The sequence below is a fragment of the Buteo buteo genome, chromosome 24, assembly GCF_964188355.1.
Source record: "Buteo buteo chromosome 24, bButBut1.hap1.1, whole genome shotgun sequence".
Taxonomy (NCBI): domain Eukaryota; kingdom Metazoa; phylum Chordata; class Aves; order Accipitriformes; family Accipitridae; genus Buteo; species Buteo buteo.
The window spans coordinates 9,317,134-9,333,694 of NC_134194.1; the positions used below are offsets into that span (position 1 = coordinate 9,317,134).

At 42.4% G+C, this 16,561-nt stretch overlaps 1 protein-coding gene across 2 annotated transcripts; it reads left to right on the forward strand.

Moving 5' to 3' along the window:
- The first annotated feature begins 290 nt into the window (after positions 1 to 290).
- LSM11 (LSM11, U7 small nuclear RNA associated) lies at positions 291 to 16,499 on the forward strand. 2 transcript variants are annotated; one of them, XM_075056441.1, is made up of 5 exons: positions 291 to 739; positions 5,198 to 5,337; positions 6,105 to 6,188; positions 7,730 to 8,062; positions 12,783 to 16,499. In XM_075056441.1, exons 1-5 carry the CDS (start codon positions 310 to 312, stop codon positions 12,786 to 12,788), a joined length of 993 nt encoding a protein of 330 aa, XP_074912542.1. In that variant the 5' UTR covers positions 291 to 309; the 3' UTR covers positions 12,789 to 16,499. The 2 variants fall into 2 exon arrangements, with proteins under 2 accessions (XP_074912542.1, XP_074912541.1); XM_075056440.1 differs by having other exon boundaries at positions 7,730 to 16,499.
- Positions 16,500 to 16,561: the final 62 nt, after the last annotated feature.

Below are 16,561 nucleotides of genomic sequence, written 5' to 3' on the forward strand. Positions count from 1 at the left end.
CATGGCCCGGGACAGGTGGAGCGAGCTCCCTGTTGGGGGGGGCACCCCCAGGACAGCCGGGGGGTTCTCCGGGCTGGGCTGCGGAGAGGGGCCGCACCACAGAGACCACCGGTGGAGTCGCACCCTGGGCGGCGGCAGCTCCTCCCCTTCGGTCCCGGTCCCGGGCGGTTCTCCGCCGTCTCCCCTCCCCGCCCCGCCCCTCCCGGACCCTGCTTAGCTTGGGGGACGCGCCGGGCGGCGCGGCAGCGGCCCCTAGCGGCGGCTGTGGTAGCGGCGGCGGCGGTCCGGGCCGCCGCCCGCCAGCCCGGCATGGAGGAGGACGAGGGGGCTGCGGGAGGCGCGGAGCAGCGGCGTCCCCGCCGCCGGCCCGGAGCCGATCGCTCCCCCAGCCCCAGCCGCTTGGACGTGAGCTCCAGCCGCTTCGACCCTCTGCTGGCCCTCTACTCCGCCAGCACGCCGCTGCCCTTCCCCGCCGCCCCCTGCTTCAACAACCTCGCCGAGTACGAGAGCTTCCAGCGCGGCCTGCTCCGCCCGCGCGGCCGCCGCTCCGCTCCCTCCCGCCGCGGCCCGCCCGCCGCCCGCACCGCCCGCCGCGGAGGCCCGCCCGCCGCCGACCCCGAGCGCATCCAGCGCCTCCGCAGCCTCATGGTGAACGCGGGCCCCGAGCGGGAGGCGGCCGAGGGCGGCGCGGCGGCCCGGCGACGGCGGGCGCCGCGCAACGTCCTCACCAGGATGCCCCGTAAGGGCGCGGGCGGCCTGAGGGGAGGGAGCTGCGGCCCTGCGGCGGCTGAGGGGGGGAGCCCGGGGCGGGCGGGAGGTGGGGTGAGGCGGCAGGTTGAGGGGTGCTGGGGTGGGGAAGGGGAGCGAGGAGACGGGTGGGCGTCAGGGCTGAGGGAGCGGGTGGGAGGCTGGCGGAGGGCGAGGAGCGGGGCCTGCGCTGGGCTGAGGGGTGATGGAGGCCGTGGGGGGCTGAGGTGGGGTCGAGGGGTGCGGGTCCGGCCGGAGTTTGGATGTTCGAAGCGAGGGGGGCGGCTGAAGAGGAGTGGTGGGGTGACAGCGGGGGGGGAAATGGTGGAGTTCGGGGGGGAAATGAGACCCATGTGCTGGGTGGAAGGCTGGGAAAACTGTGCAGAAATGACGAACGGCGCTTCTCAGGGGACTGCTTGCTCGGAGAGGGCACTGATTTTGTTATGGTGACGTCCTTGTCTGTTAGTCGGTTAATTACGTTCATCCTCTTGATTTTAAGGGAAAAAGGATGAGAAACTGCTGTGCTTTCAAAAGTACTGGTTTTAATCAGATTGGAGCCCGGGCAGCTCCTAGTTAAATCATAACGGCCTCAAGTTGCAGCAAGGGAGATTTAGGTTAGATATTAGGAAAAATGTCTTTACTGAGAGGGTTGTCACGCATTGGACATAGGCTGCCCAGGGAGGTGGTTGAGTCACCATCCCTGGACGTCTTCAAAAAGTGCGTAGATGGGGTTCTCCATAACATGGTTTAGTGGGCACGGATGATGGTTGGACTCGATGATCTTGAAGGTCTTTTCCAACCTAAATGATTCTATGATTCTATAACCGCAGCACGAGCCTGTAACGCGCTGCTATATCTTGGTTACTAACTGTACATCCTGGGGGCATAAATACAATGCTGGCATTTCTAGTAACGTCATGATAGAACAGGGGATTGAGGTGGGAGGCAGCTGTGATGTTGCCATATGAGGTATCTGTGATGATGATACAAGTTTCTTGTCTAAATTTGTCTAAATTTATGCATGCAGTCAGGGTAATAGCCCCTAAACATTAAAGGGTGCAACTTCTGCACCTACACCAAGAACCAAATGGCATTGCTATCAAATGAGATGCCATTTGAGTGCACTTAATTGAAAATACTGGGTATTTATTGGAATCAAAGCATCTCTTCTAATTACCAGCATCACTGTAATGTTCTTTTTGTAAAAAGGCAAAGCCCAAAATGTTCAATTCTGAATGCCCAAAGCAGGACTTCTTTCTTGCTCAGACACCAAAACGTAATGTATTCATTGCCGTAGGTGCTGCATGATCCTAAATATCATGTCAACTTAGCATTCTGCGCAAATGTGGAGGTTCTGTTGGTGTAGCATTGCCTAAAGAACTGACCTTAAATATTGATTCAGGATCTTAATATAAAGTATCTGCATTTGGGTAACTGTGATGGAAATTGAAAAAAAGCTTCTGTAAAAATTAACTTCCATGGTGGTCTAGCAAATAAATTATATGCTTCCATCAAGAGCACATATTTAATATCCACACATCTAAAGCTGGACAGCGTGGACTTTGAAGAATACTGGCACAACTGACGTAGAAAGTGCTATTCAGCAGTCTGGAGAGTTTTAAGAATAATTTATAGCCAAAATTGTGTGCTTTCCCTGTAAGTAGGGGGCCTGTCTGCACCGCAGGTGGGCCAGTGTTTGAAGCTTGGATTCTAAGGCAGTAGCCGCCTCTGAAAGTAACTGTGATACATGGTTTGCTGCGTCCCGTGGTTGTGATGCTGTGCTCCCAGGTAGCTGTGACAAGGTATGACATGTTCCTTAAATTCAGTAGGTCAGAAATGTAAAATGGAGCTAAAATTTTGCCTGTCATGATTTCAGATGTAGCCATAAAAGTAAGGAGGAAGCTACTTTAGCAGTGCCTGTTTTGGATCAGTTCAGGAGAAGCTATTTCTAATTACTTTGCATTTACCAAGGGGCAGAGAACTCATGTGCAGATGGTTACTACAGAGCAGTTAGAAAGGCATTTGATAGTGTTCTGAGTTATTTCAGCTGTTCTAACTTGCTTTGCTCTTGGTTTGTTGGGGGTTTTTTGGGGGGTTTTTTTTTGGTTTTTGTTTTTTTTCAATCTTGCCTCTTAATAAAGTCTACCATGAGGGCAGGGACTTGAACTTAACCAGAGTTTGGATCTTTAGTTTCTCTTTCCTGGGGTACTTGCCCTCTGGCTTACAGTAGTTTTCTAGTCATTCTTCAGAATCCTGGTATTAAGCATGTGCCTATTTTATACAAATAGGGGTTGGATTTTGAGTACAAAACCAGCTAAGTAACTCTTTTCCCTATGGATTGAAAAATTATTAATATTGGTACTTAACAGCACCAAAAGCTGTAGGCAAATCTAGCTGCATGCAGAGCCTGGTCATTTGATGCTTGCAGAAGAAGTATGTTGCAAAAATAAGTTCCTTGCGTTGCTGGTTTTATTTTTTTCCAAGAAGTGGATGTCAGATTGTTGAAAGGTTTTTGGATGATGTGTTCTGCCCTTTTCATCAGGTGAAGTTGGAGGTTTGCCCTGGTGAAGCCGGAACCTTATGCAGCAAGGAAAAGTGGGAAAAGCATGTATTGTCTAGATTTGGCAGAGCTGTAAAGTAGTGTTTTCTACTAGGCCTAATGGGGTGCCAACAAGCAAAGGCATGGCTGGAAATAAGGATTTTACTTGGATATTTATAAGAAGTAGATAAAGTTCCTATGTAAAGGAAACATTGGAATCTAAAATCTAAAAAAAAAAAAAAAATCTAAATCTAAAATGATCTGTAAATTCGCAGGTTTGGTTAGAAAAAATACTGTTATCTGATTAAAAGTATCTATCTGATGTAGTGATGGTGTCATCTGTGGTTCCCGTGATGGACTTGTGAATTCAGAACATAAGTTCATCATCAGTTTGGCTGAAGGAAGCACAGAGACTCATGAAAAGACCCCCATAAGGAAAGCTGGGAGGTACTGAGCTTATGCTCTGTGTGAAAGCAATTTTCTCCAGCTATCCAGCTGAAGAGGGCTGGCAAGAAGACAATGGATCTCAAAAAATAAATGTGATTAGGTTAATTCAGAGGAAACTGCTTTAGATTTCCCTGCTGTGGCTAAGAATTACCATGCAGCCAAATACTGCAGATCAGCTATCATACGGTAGGTAGCGTTTTACATTGACAGGATGCATCTTCTAGTGTTCAAATCAAACCTTGCATACATAGTCCCATACATACAAAGCACAAGGCAAGAGATCATCTCTGACTCAGGTATTTTATTAATATGAAGAACTGTGTGAGATTTTAGACCAATACTCTTCCCTGACTCTTAGCAGGAATTGTACAGCAATCCTGGGGCTGTGTTTGCACAAGCAAATGGGTAGCTGTAATTTACCACTGGAATGGCTTTGCCATGGTGTGAGTAGAAGTTGTTAAGTAAATAATATCTATGCCTCTAGATAACTTACACTTGCAAAGATTTCTAGCGTGCAGATAAGGCTTGTGTGTACCACATAAGCTTTATGTTTTACTGAATTCCTTTGGTTTTGCCCTGAATAAAACCATTATTGTTCTGTGGTTTAGCATGGTTTCATTGGTGGCTGCTTATAGCAATTTTATTTCTTTGCTAGAGACTTGTACATCTTTGAAGTACATTTGGCTGGCTGCTGAAAGTTTAACTGAAACAATACATTTTCATCAATTTAAATGGATCCAGTTTAGTTAGTTGAAGAACTTTGAGTCATTCATTGTTTCAGAAATGTCCTTGTAAAGAAAAGGAACACGTCTGATACAATACTTTAACAGATTGTAACTAATCTGAGGTAGCCTTAACTAGGCATTAGTCTTTTCTGCAAAATTATCTCTGCATCCGTGAGCCTTCTGTTCCCTCTGAACCACTTTTATTTAAGATTAGCATTACTTAGTATGTTTTTGAAATGTAGCAAAAAGATTTGCAGCTAAGGCTGATTTGGCTGCAGGTTATGCAAAGCGAAACCTTCATATTTTCTGAAGTCTTTGCTGTCCCCACTGTAAGAAGAGTTTTGGTGGTCTAGTAGAATCATAGAATCATTTAGGTTGGAAAAGACCTTCAAGATCATCGAGTCCAACCATCATCCATGCCCACTAAACCATGTTATGGAGTACCCCATCTATGCACTTTTTGAATACCTCCAGGGATGGTGACTCAACCACTTCCCTGGGCAGCCTATGTCCAATGCGTGACAACCCTCTCAGTAAAGACGTTTTTCCTAATATCTAACCTAAATCTTCCTTGCCGCAACTGCAATGCATTACAGTGCTCTGGGGCTTCTTATTTCTTTTGCTGTGAAGACAAATGTTGTACCAAGATCTGCCATACTTCTGCATAGAGTAGATTTCTATGTATTTTATATATATATATATTTTGTTGAAGACTGGTGATGTTGTCTTTCTGTTGTAGTCCATGAAGGCAGCCCACTGGGGGAACTTCATCGCTGTGTCCGAGATGGTGTAAAAATCAATGTCCACATCCGCACTTTCAAAGGGCTTCGTGGAGTCTGCACAGGGTTTTTGGTTGCATTTGACAAGTTCTGGAATATGGTAATTATTGTTCAAGCCCTTGATTTATAACTGCTATATCGAAAACTTGAAATTTGCAAAAGGTTTAAGCAAACTACATTTTGAGAAGAGTAATGTGGTATTGTAGTTCATACAGCTAATTTGCTCTGGCACTAAGGGCTGTGTTTCAGACCTAAGTGGTGCTTGGTGGTAGATTGGTACATCTGAGAGGTGCCTAACCATCTTAGAGAGGTTTTAGGTGAGAGAGAACCTTTGAAGAGTTCCCAGCATCTTCAAAGGTTTTGTATAAGAACCCAGGAAGGTGGAATATGAGGAATATCAGAAGCTTCCAAAGCTTTCTCTGCAAAACCCAATCTTCTTATAGTGGTAGCCACTTCTGTGTTTTTTCACTAACACATCACTGGGATGTCAGTGACAAAAGCTTTTCCCTGTGTTCTACCTCATGAAGATCTTAAAGACAGTGGATGGAAAAGCAGCTATTAAATATTTGTGAGACTGGAGCTGTGAAAAGTTTGGAAATGGTGGGGAGGATGAGAGGGGGAAGGATTTTGCAGGCAAGGCTCTCAAAGATTTGCAAGTAATGCAGAATGGATGCTAGGCTTTGCTGTTGCTTTTATACCTCAGTACAACTTAGATGATTAAGAAACCAGCTCCAAAGCACAGCTTGTTCCTAGGGTGGATTTTCTTTCAGATAGAACATAATTTCATAGTGCTATGACACCAAGCTGGTCCAAAGCTTCTTCATGTTTTCTCTTAATTTTGACCTTTCCATTTCTTTTATCTTCTAGGCCCTGACAGACGTGGATGAGACATACAGGAAACCAATAATGGGCAAAGCTTTCTACGCAGAACCTCAGCTCACACTAACCCGGGTATATAACCATCTCCAGTTTTCTTTCTTTTTTTTGTTTAAGTATCTCCTTTTCAAAGTAGTAAAAGAGGAGCATTGATTGGAAAACTGTATTTACATTTGAAATATTTTACCTCCTTATATTACAGATGACTCTAAAATGGCTTGAACTGGGGCAAAAGAAACCAGTTTTCTGACCTCTTTGAAAGTACCTTGGCCGTAGTTCAGTGTTATAGAAGTTCCACTTCAGAGTTCCTAGTATCAGATCACAGTTGCTGCCACTGCTTAGTGCAATATGCTGACTTTCTATAAGCTCACTCTATGGTTTTTGATTTATGTGTTTTGTGGATTTTTTGCACCCATGACTGATCCGGTCCGCATTTGTCCTGCCAGGTGATTTGGCAGTGCATAATTATGATACTGATGTTCCTGGAGCAACAGTCTTTGTCTCCAGCCAACGAAACAGCACGTCTGTTTGGTCGCTTGAACTTCTAGTCTAGGTACTGTGAAGCCCAAGATTCTGCACGTTGCTCCAAAGCGAGACACACTCCAGGATCCAGCTGCAAAAAAAGATGTTTACAAAGTTGAGAACTGAAGAGGCGATAGATGAACTTCTGAACAATGAAGGAAAAAAAAAATTGACAGGGCTGTGCCTGTTGAATGGCATAGCTCTGGGCCTTTTGAACATCAGAGAAGCATCACAAAAACTTTTAAACAGTTTCATGGCGAAGAATTTGCTTTCAAATTCCTGCCATTTAAATCTGTTTTCTGATCGATCCCCCTCTTCCTTTTTTAAAGATTACTTAAAAATAATCAAGTTGTCATTGTTCCTTTAGCCCACTCTAACAGGCATTGGCTTTCCATCCTGTTGCTGGGAAGAGAGAGGCTAACTGAGAATCCTTTTAATTTGTCAGTATTTCATAAAAGCTTGCCTGCTGCCAGAGTGAAAGCAGTTTCTTTTCCAGTTTCAGCACCACGTATTCTTAGATTAATGAGTTCATGCAGTGCTTTGGATCTGCTGCTCTAGCTTTTACTATTTTTCTATTGTTTGTGGTCTGCTCACCTCCCAGAACACCTGCATGGCATCTTTTAGTTTGTTTTGGGGAACACAAGAGGTCCATCATTTTTTCAGTATATGCTCTTTGCTGATTGAGGCCCCTTATCTTAGGGATTCGTGTCCTGTGTGAAGACACAAGGATGGAAATCTCTTTCATACTATCTGACAACGTTAGAAGAGCGTTGGGGAAAGTGAGCTAATGGAGTAACTTGGTAGCTTTCTGTTGTTCCTGACCAAAGTTAAATGCTACTGCACATCAGTATTGCTCCCCAAATTAAATTTGTCAGTGCTCACATAAAGACACTCACGTGCATGCAAGACATCCATCCACCTTATGTCACTGTTTGGCAAGAAAATGTAGTTTCTATTGCTGGTAAAGATTCTTCACTAATTATGTATTGTCAGCTCCGATTTGGGATCGTATACGCAAATACCATGTAGAAGTGCTGAACAAGTGGCCTCTCATTTTATGAATGTGGTCATACACATAAATGTTTTTTTTACAGCTGTTTGACAGACTCAAACTGCAGGAGTCCTCGGTAAAGAAGGGAGCTGACTCAAAGACTGTCTCAGAGGAGCTAGCCCTGACAAATGACTCTCAGACGCTGGGATTGAAAGTTGGATCAGGACGAGGGAGAGCAGAAGATGAGCGCGAGAGGCAGAAACGCTTGGGCAGAGCTGGAGAAAAGAAGATGCCAGGTGACAGTCTGCATCTGGCTGCCAGAGGTGAAGCTGATGTGGGTAGCGGGACTGCCCACACAGAGGGTGCCAATGCTGGTGGTACCCGTGCAAGAAGCCAGTCACGGAGAAGGCGGCGGCCCAAAGTGGATTATCAACAGGTGTTCACACGTCACATAAACCAGATTTTTATTCGAGGAGAGAATGTCTTGCTTGTCCATTTAGCACATTGACTTGGCTGAGCCTTTGTCAGTGTATTTATTTGATAGCATGAATTGCCGCTGCAGCTCTCATTGCTATTTAGCGTTCTCGTTAAGTGTGATGCTACTGTGACTGGTTTCCCATTGCCATAACAAGGTAGGGGAAATAATTTTAACTGGAGCATCCTGAGCTTGATGCCAAAGCAGCCTCCTTGATCTCTGTTGGGGGTCTCAGGACATGGTCAGCAACGCAGTTGTTTCTGTGAGATGAGGGAGGTAAGCACAGATCCCACTGCTCCTTAAAAAGAAGATAAATGGAGAGGGTTGGAAGAGATTTTTGGTTTATTCAGTTATAGGAGCTAATTGTGGCACACATTTAAGGAGCTTAAGATTAGATCTCTGCCTGAAATGAATCACAAATGCTATTTTGCATGTTCTGAGTAATCTCAAGAGAAGATTGCTAATGAAACCAACAGTTTATCTGCTGTTGTTATGTGGATGTCGTCTTTTCCAGACGTAATTCCGACAGTCATTTTGAAGTAGTCTATAAAAAGGTGGAGTGACATACTGCTGATGGCTATTAGCCTCTTCTTCATAGTTAGCTCTGTAATGCCCTGTGTGATAGAAAACCTCTTAATTGAAAACTGCTCTTTTTCTGTGAATGATGGCAGGACTTTTATTTTTTTTTTCAGTACCAAAGCTTAGGCTTCTATTCGTAATGCTGTGCTTTAGCCCTCTGTCACCAGCAAGCAGCTAATGTAGCTGATCCAGGGACCTCCATATTTGGAGTTTATCTGTGAATGTTGTGGATGCAGATGGAAAATTGTACTTTTATATTTTACCCATTTGCTCGCTACTTATTGTAATAGTGAGGTTTGCAAAGATGTAGTTTTTCTTGTCAGATATAAGTGTTTGTGCTGAGCACAATTGTACTGTATCTAAGCACCTTTCAAGTTCCCTCTATTGAAACTAGAGGTGCTGTGTCTACAGCAGTTCTCATGGAGCAGAAATCTTCATGGGTCTTTCCTATCCATGTCAACGATGCATCATCTAATTCCAGTTGAACTGAGCTTTGGAGGTGTGCCTAACAGTGTTTTGAAGTATAAAAGTCAAACTTGGCTCATCAGTGGTTTTATTTTAGCAAGGTTGTTAAGCTACTGTAGATAAGGCCAGGCTTCTGTGGGTATAAACTGCTTTCCAAGAGACCTACATGCAGAAGTTTGAGGGTAAATGAAACTGTTACATTATGTAGCCTGTTCCCTGAGTTGTCAAAGGACCCTAGATTTCACACTGCTCTTCCTGTATTTATCTCAACTACCTTATGTTTTGCAGCAGCTGCATGTGTTTAAGATGAAGTTGGGAAATTGCTTTATAGCAGGTCTTGTATTGCATATAGAGGTCATATGTCCTCAAACTGAGTGGCTGTACTCTCAGTGACATCTATTTTTGTTGCTACAAATGCAGCATACTGGTTGCTTGTCGTTAGGGGTATGTCTGGTGTTTGGGTGAATTACAGAAATCATTTAGCAGGAGTTCATGGACACACAAAGCAGCTGTATGCCTCTGGGGGAGCCTGAAACTTTTATGTCAACATTTCAGATGACGTGGGGCTTGGATGGCTTATCAGCTGAGCCACTGAGCTGCAAACCCAAGTTTAGCCTGGGACAGAAGTGCCTCAGCATAAAAAGTACTGTTGAGGCAAAACAGTTTCATCAAGAGTGGAAAAAAAAGAAAAGAAAAAAGGAAATAATATCTACAGTTTCTTATTATACATAGCTTTATTACTGTAATCCCCTCCTACTATGAACTGAGACTAGGCACTGAAAAGATTCTTCTCTTGGAGGTTCTTGTTTCCTCTCCTTTTAGGCTGTTCTTGTTTGTGTGCATGTAGTCTGCAGTTCTTCCCTCCCCCTCCTCCCCGCCTTCTGTCAGTACTTTGTCTCCTCAGGACGTTCTAAACTCTGGTTTAGGAAGATTGTTCTTGTATTCACCCCTAGTTGTCTTGGCTTTCTGAACTTTTCTGGTTGGCTTTCTATGTGGTTGCTAACTAATCAGAACCCTTGCAAATTATGAGAAGCATGTGAAGCTAGAAACAAGGGGCTTATTTCTGCTCCTGACTTCTCAGCAGCTTTTATTGCAAGTGAATATTTTTCTTCGTTATGTTTTTGGTTGTGGGTTGTTTTTTTCCCCCTCTGCTTTCTGACTGTTTTGTTTTTATTTCAGTTGCTTGGGGTGACTTATTGCTGCCTTTTTCATTCATGCCAAAGGCTACTGATTTTGACCTCTCCTCTTTCCTTCATACTTGACCAAAGGGTGTCAAATCTCCGCTCAGGCCTATGTACTATGACATCTAATTGAATTCTTGCTTTTCTTTACCTCATATTTTTAATTATCTTTGTCTGCCTAAAGAGCATAAAGTTTATACTGCCTTGTGCATTAAATAAGATACAACTACCATGAATGTTCTTGTGGCTGTACTGCCTTCTTTCCTTGTCAGTTGTCACTTCACCAAGTTCTCAGTTGCTACTAGAAGTCTCTGTTTACTTTCATCAGATTTTTTTTCTCTGAAACCTTGCAGGTGTTTGTTGCTTAACATCTACAAGTCTCTTTTTTTACGTTTTATGAAAAATGCTGGTGCTTAGACTTGTGTTTGTGCCTTGATTTTTATATCGTCACTGACCTGTTCTTCCAAAATCATCACCTCAGTCAACAAACCTGGTTAAGAACTACACAGTTTGTCTACTTTTTTTGCTCTACCTCATTATTAAACTGTTCCTCCTCTATTCTCATTGTTGTCTCATCTGTGCCAGTTGGTTAAAATTCTCTCTTCCAGTTTGGATTTAATGGCTTATTTGTGATTCTTCATTTGTTTCCTACTTCCCCATCCACCTCTTTCATTATTTCCAAGCTGCTTCCTAAATACAGCCTCTTGTACAACTTCAGATCTTCCAAAATGTCTTCCTTTTCCCTACTTTCTCTGACATTGTATCTTTTTAAAGCCCATTATCAAAATGCTATTTTATGAATTTTGTCTCTTTCAAGCATAGCATTTGTGATTTTTGTCTTTCAAGCATCATGATTGTGACTAAGCAAGTGATCCAGTATGCGTGTTGTCACTTGCATGTTTAATACTTAAGATAAAGTTGCTCTTTCAATAAAATTGAATGTGATGTTCTGAAATGAAGTCTTCTACCTCACTTAAGTATTCATGTAAATCTGTTTAAAAAAAAAAAAAACAACCCTTGGAAACAAAGGAGCTTTGGATTTTTTATTGTTTCTGGTTATTTCTTTCCATGTTTTTCCTTGTCCAAACTCAGCATAAAATCCATGTTCTTTGTTCAAAAAGCTGTCTGCTTCTAACAATTCCTCTATTGCTGCAGTGTCATAAAGATGGTGTGAGCATAGACACCTGAAGTCATTATGCTAAAGAATGAAGAGTAGGAGCAGGAGGCAGTCTTAAGAAACAGAGAGCTGTGTGAGAATGAAAAAGCTTTGGGCCAAATATGAAGAACTCCCTGGAAAGGATCCACGTACTAGTTGCAACCTGTCCAGTATTTCTAGGACATTGTTCACCCTGGTGCCCAGCAGTGATTCCTAAAGCGTGTTTATGGTGAGGTACCGAGTTACTGCAAGGAGCAGTTTTCTGAACTACCTTTGAAGATGTGTTGTGATAGTTTGAGAATTTTTTAGAATCATTTCTAAAATAGCAGACAAATATGAAACTTGTGAAATGTTAGTGATGCCAGCTGCAGAAACAATGTAATACAATAGTCTTGGAATGTGATGTCACAGATATATCTCACAGTGTCATTGTGTATGTTTTCATTGCCAACGCAGTTCAGTAGGGAGCCAAGTCTCACGGTTACTTTAAGAGTGGTGATTTTATTTGTATGGTGATATAATTCTAGGGACCTTTGCATATAGTCCGAATGGGGTTTTCATGGAACCACAGCATAAAACCTTGCTATGCTGTGGGAATGCAGGGAAACTGCTAGGGAGAATCAGGCTGAAAGCTGCAGTTATGTGTATTATATGGTATGATATGTATCATGTGATACAATATAGTATCATATGTATGGGTACCCTAGAGTTATGGGTATCATGGCTGGGATTATTTCTTTGGAAACTCTTTTGCACAGGTGCTTCATTTTTATCAAACACTTAAACAGGACTGTGGTAGTAGAATAGATAAGGCCAAAGGAGGAAAAAGGAGCTTATAAAAAGTGTGGTTTTACTTCCTTCTCTCAACTGACTTGTCCAGCTTGTTAATTGCCTGGAAGTTTTTTTTTCTCATCTAGAGACAGATACTTAGCGTGTCCTCACCAGGGGGTTACTGAAGTAGCGGGCGTACTGTTTTCCATCTGCTGCTTGTCCTTCAGTTTCTGGATTCATTGTTGCTGATGCAGCTTTCCCTTCTGTATCATTTGGAAGCAGGGCAAGGTCTCTCAGTGGGAGTAGGCTTGACTGCCCACTATTTTTTTTTCCCCCTCCCTAAGGAATGTTACCCTGTGTAGTTTTGCATCTAGATAGCCTTTGGCTATTCTTGATTTTCATACTAGTCTCTGCAGACTTTTAGAATTATTTGATCACAAGAATTATGTATCTTGGATCAGTTGGAGTAAACTGTTTTTTTAAAAAATTTTTTCTTTTTTTTTTTTTTTACTTATTTTTCTTCCCACAGTCCTAGGTTTTCCTAGTTTGCTGCTGCAGTCACCCATTTGCACCTATGAATCACCATGGGTGAAGAAGTGTCCAGGAAAAAAGAAGCAGAGAAAAAAGATATCTAATTTTTGTTGAATTTGACATTCTGCCCAACATGCTGCCCATGCTTACCCTTTCTATTGCTTACTGGCACTGACCTAAATGACACAAGTGGAAACAGTGATTTCATCTAGAATCTTGAAAGAAAATGGAAAGGCAGCAGGGACAGCAAACTGAAAATACTCTAAGTTTCTGAAGATGTATATCTCCCGGTAAACTTCCTGTCTTTGATTAAACAGATCAGAATTCTAACCACTATCTTAAACTGCAAGCTCTGCAACTGGATAAAATTGGAAGGCACAGTATTACACCCTTTCAGAGGCAATGCAGCAGCGTAGCAATGATGCAGTCATTCTGTCAGCCAGGCAAGCTCTTTCCTGAGAAGCTGTTGAGTTATATGTTAGTCTCTGCCTCAAAGCATAACTGCAAAATACTGTGAATTAATATGAAGATGTTTTCTCTCCTGCCTGCATTGCAAAGTGTAAAACATAAATGCTAAAGTGTGCATCTTCTGCAACCCAGAACTATTCCAGTTCATGCTTTCACTTCTTGACATTGGCTTAAACATTTGAAGTTTGTACTATAGCAATCCTAAGACAGTCTTTGCTATAACATTATGAAAGGCTAACACTTACTAGAAATGATACTGAAAAACTAAGGTATTACAGAATTTGTGGAATTGTTATTGTAATTAAGGTATTGCAAACCAAAAATATCTATTCCTAAGGATATTATCAAGTTGCACAAATGGAAATGTGTGAAGCCACAACTGGAAGAAGAGATGATAAAGAAATACTTCCCTTCTTCTAGTGAAGGAAGATGATCTTCCTAGAGCAAGACAGTAATTTCAAAGCTCATTCTCCCAGTTTGCAGGCTTGATGGTAGGTGGGCCTAAACAGGCTAAAACTTAAAGTGAATTAAGCATGCACAAAAAACAGAGCTGAAAGAAGCATGGCTCAGTTTGCAGACTTGAGTATCAACAGCCTAACTTTACAGAGTTTCTAGAGAAGCAACTCCATTTTACAGTCCTAAAGTCTACAGCATTAGCTCCATGCAGAGTTTCCTTGGCATTATTACCCTTGCCTATAAGAAGATGACAAATACAAAGGTTGTGATGTGCAGTTCTGTATTATCTTTTTCAAGACACTGCAGTGTACACAGTGGTGAGATCTGACTAGGTGGATGGAGGAAGACAGGAGTGGCCAGCTGCAGTAGAAACTGAAGAGGAGAGACCTAAAATCTTTGCAATACCCTTCTGGCTAATGAGCTAGAAGTCTAGCAAAGGAGGATAGACTCCAAGCTGAGCTTCATTTTTAAATTTACCAAAAATATTAATACTCTCTTAGGATATACTTGGACCAAAAGATAAGAATGCACTCAAGTTTTCATTTAGAAACTTTAACTTGGTCAGACTTTTTTCCAGCAGTGCCTGTGTCTCACATTCAGATAAACATTATTACAAATATTTTGTTAAAGGTACTGTGCTGTTCATGTAGCCAGTAATGTTCATTTCATATCTAAAAGGTGCTTTTAGCAGTCACTGTCATTAGAAGGAAACACCCATTTTCAGGAGGTAACATGTCTTCTATTCTGACTTACAACTTAAGATGAAATTGGCAACAGCTGGATATAAGTAAAGCAGTTAAATTTTGTTTGGAAAGAAAAAACAATTTTTTAAAAATCACAGCTTTTTCTGTCAGGTGTTGCCAATGTATAAGCATGAAAAAGCATCAGTTGTTACATGGTAGAAATGTTGTGGAGAAAAACCTTACTGTTTAAGAGCATCCTTTGTTGCTGTCTTTTTTACCTATTAGCAGCCTGGGCAGAAAAAAAAAAAAATCAGGTCACTTGGGAAGAGATAGGCAAGGCAGTGTGATGGTCCTCCTCCAGGTGGGCACTGCAGGATCAGTGCACTTGATGAAGACTTTTCTTGATGGAAAAAAAATGTGCGTAATCTACTGTAAGTATAATGTGTACCTCTCTGTACATTTTCCTAACTATAGGCTTTCATGGCATGCTGAAAGTGGGAAAGCAGGCAAAGAAAAAGGAGGAGAAAGAAATTACTTTACTTGGTGATAACTCCTTGAAATGGGAGGTTGCTTTCTAGCCTGTACAGTTTGGCATAGTTTGGCCAGCATTGGGCAGTTGTGCTCTATAGTTTGAAGGGGGTGTACGCAGAGACAGTTCTCAAGTGCAGCCTCTGTTACTTTGTGAGCGTTTCACCGTGCATGAACTGTGCCCCAGAAGTCTCTGCCAGACTCCATCTCTAATAACTGACATGTTTGATCTTGCCTCTAAAATTTTGCAGAGGAAACCCAGTGGGAGAAAAAACAAGTAAGCAAATTTCCCCTTTTGAGGCAGGGATGGTAGGAGGCTTGGTTGTCCTTGTTAGCTTCCTTGGGGGTGCAGGAGAAAGGACTACTTTAGTGGAGAATATCAGAGATGGCTTGTCTCATGATGTTTGCAAGTCCTTTTAGATGTCACTGTAAGTGCTCTTTCTCTTAGCTGGTAGAAGTGAAGGCCTTTCAGGGAAGGAAAATGCTTTCTGATGTTCCTGGATAACTATTTTATTAGCTGCTAGCTTCATAGTGTACACTTGGATGACTTAGCTGAAGAAAATTAGTACACCTGAGACTTTCAGTCAGTCTTGTATTCGTTTAGAATGAAAAGTAGTTTGATCAGTTTGTGTAAAAACATATCCATCCTTTTTTCCTCTCAAAAGATCAGTGCTCTCCCTCAGGAAAGAAATGAAAGCTGCTCCCGCTCCTGTAGCGATTGCTTCTGATTTCCACTGCTTCAGAGCAAAGTGCAGCTGTGTCATTGTATCTTCAGCGTGACAGATCATTCTGAGATGAGAAAATGAGAGAAGTGTTCGGTTTCTTTAAAACTAAAATGGGCATTATGAGGGGAGCAGTTGTGTTGACCTCTTTTCAAATGGTACTTGCATCCACTGTAGTTGCATGGATTGGAGCTTGTTAACCAATTAGTCATCTATAAAACTTCCTTAATGAACCACAGAGGAGCAGCATGACCTACCAGGCTGACATGGGATTAGAAGTCAGGTGCTGACAAATTCTGATCTCCCTACTGCCACTCACTCACTGAATGGCCTTGGCAAGTCACTTCCCTCCCTCTCCCTTATGCTCCACAGCTGTAATACATCTGAGAGCAATCCTTGCCTGTCTTGCAAGAATTTGGGGAAGTGGTGAGTGAAATACAAGTGCCAAGTATTGTTATTAAAACTATAATATGTCAGGTAACGCAGATACATAGATCATCTGCCCTCTTCAGGCACTTGACTGTTAGCCTTATGTCTCAGCACACTAAAAATGTGCAGGATATCAGGTACAATGACGCACTTCAGTCTTGAAATTGCTTATGTCTTCAAGGTCAGATTTGGTGACTTCAATATCTGTTTCACAGCTGCAATACCATGTTTTGGTTGAATGGTGATAAAAGAGAGTGTAACTTGTTTGTAATTCCTTCTCTGTCTTCCTAAATATTTTGTTTCTTAGGAAGCTGATGCTGCTATGAACATATTGAATAATACTGAATTTGCAATATTCTGCTTTCCAGATATAAATGTTTATATTTAAAATTGCTAAGACTGCAATGCAATAAATATATCCATGTAACAACTTGCTTCAAAGCATGCTCTTTTTTTTGTGCTCTGTCAATATGCTTGCGTCAGTGATGAAG

Excerpts from the sequence above, each read along its gene's own strand:
- LSM11 (XM_075056440.1), top strand. The coding sequence starts at position 310 with ATGGAGGAGGACGAGGGGGCTGCGGGAGGCGCGGAGCAGCGGCGTCCC. Across the intron at positions 5,338-6,104 it reads TTGACAAGTTCTGGAATATG|GCCCTGACAGACGTGGATGA; the intron begins GTAATTATTGTT and ends TTTATCTTCTAG. Across the intron at positions 6,189-7,729 it reads CTCAGCTCACACTAACCCGG|CTGTTTGACAGACTCAAACT; the intron begins GTATATAACCAT and ends TTTTTTTTACAG.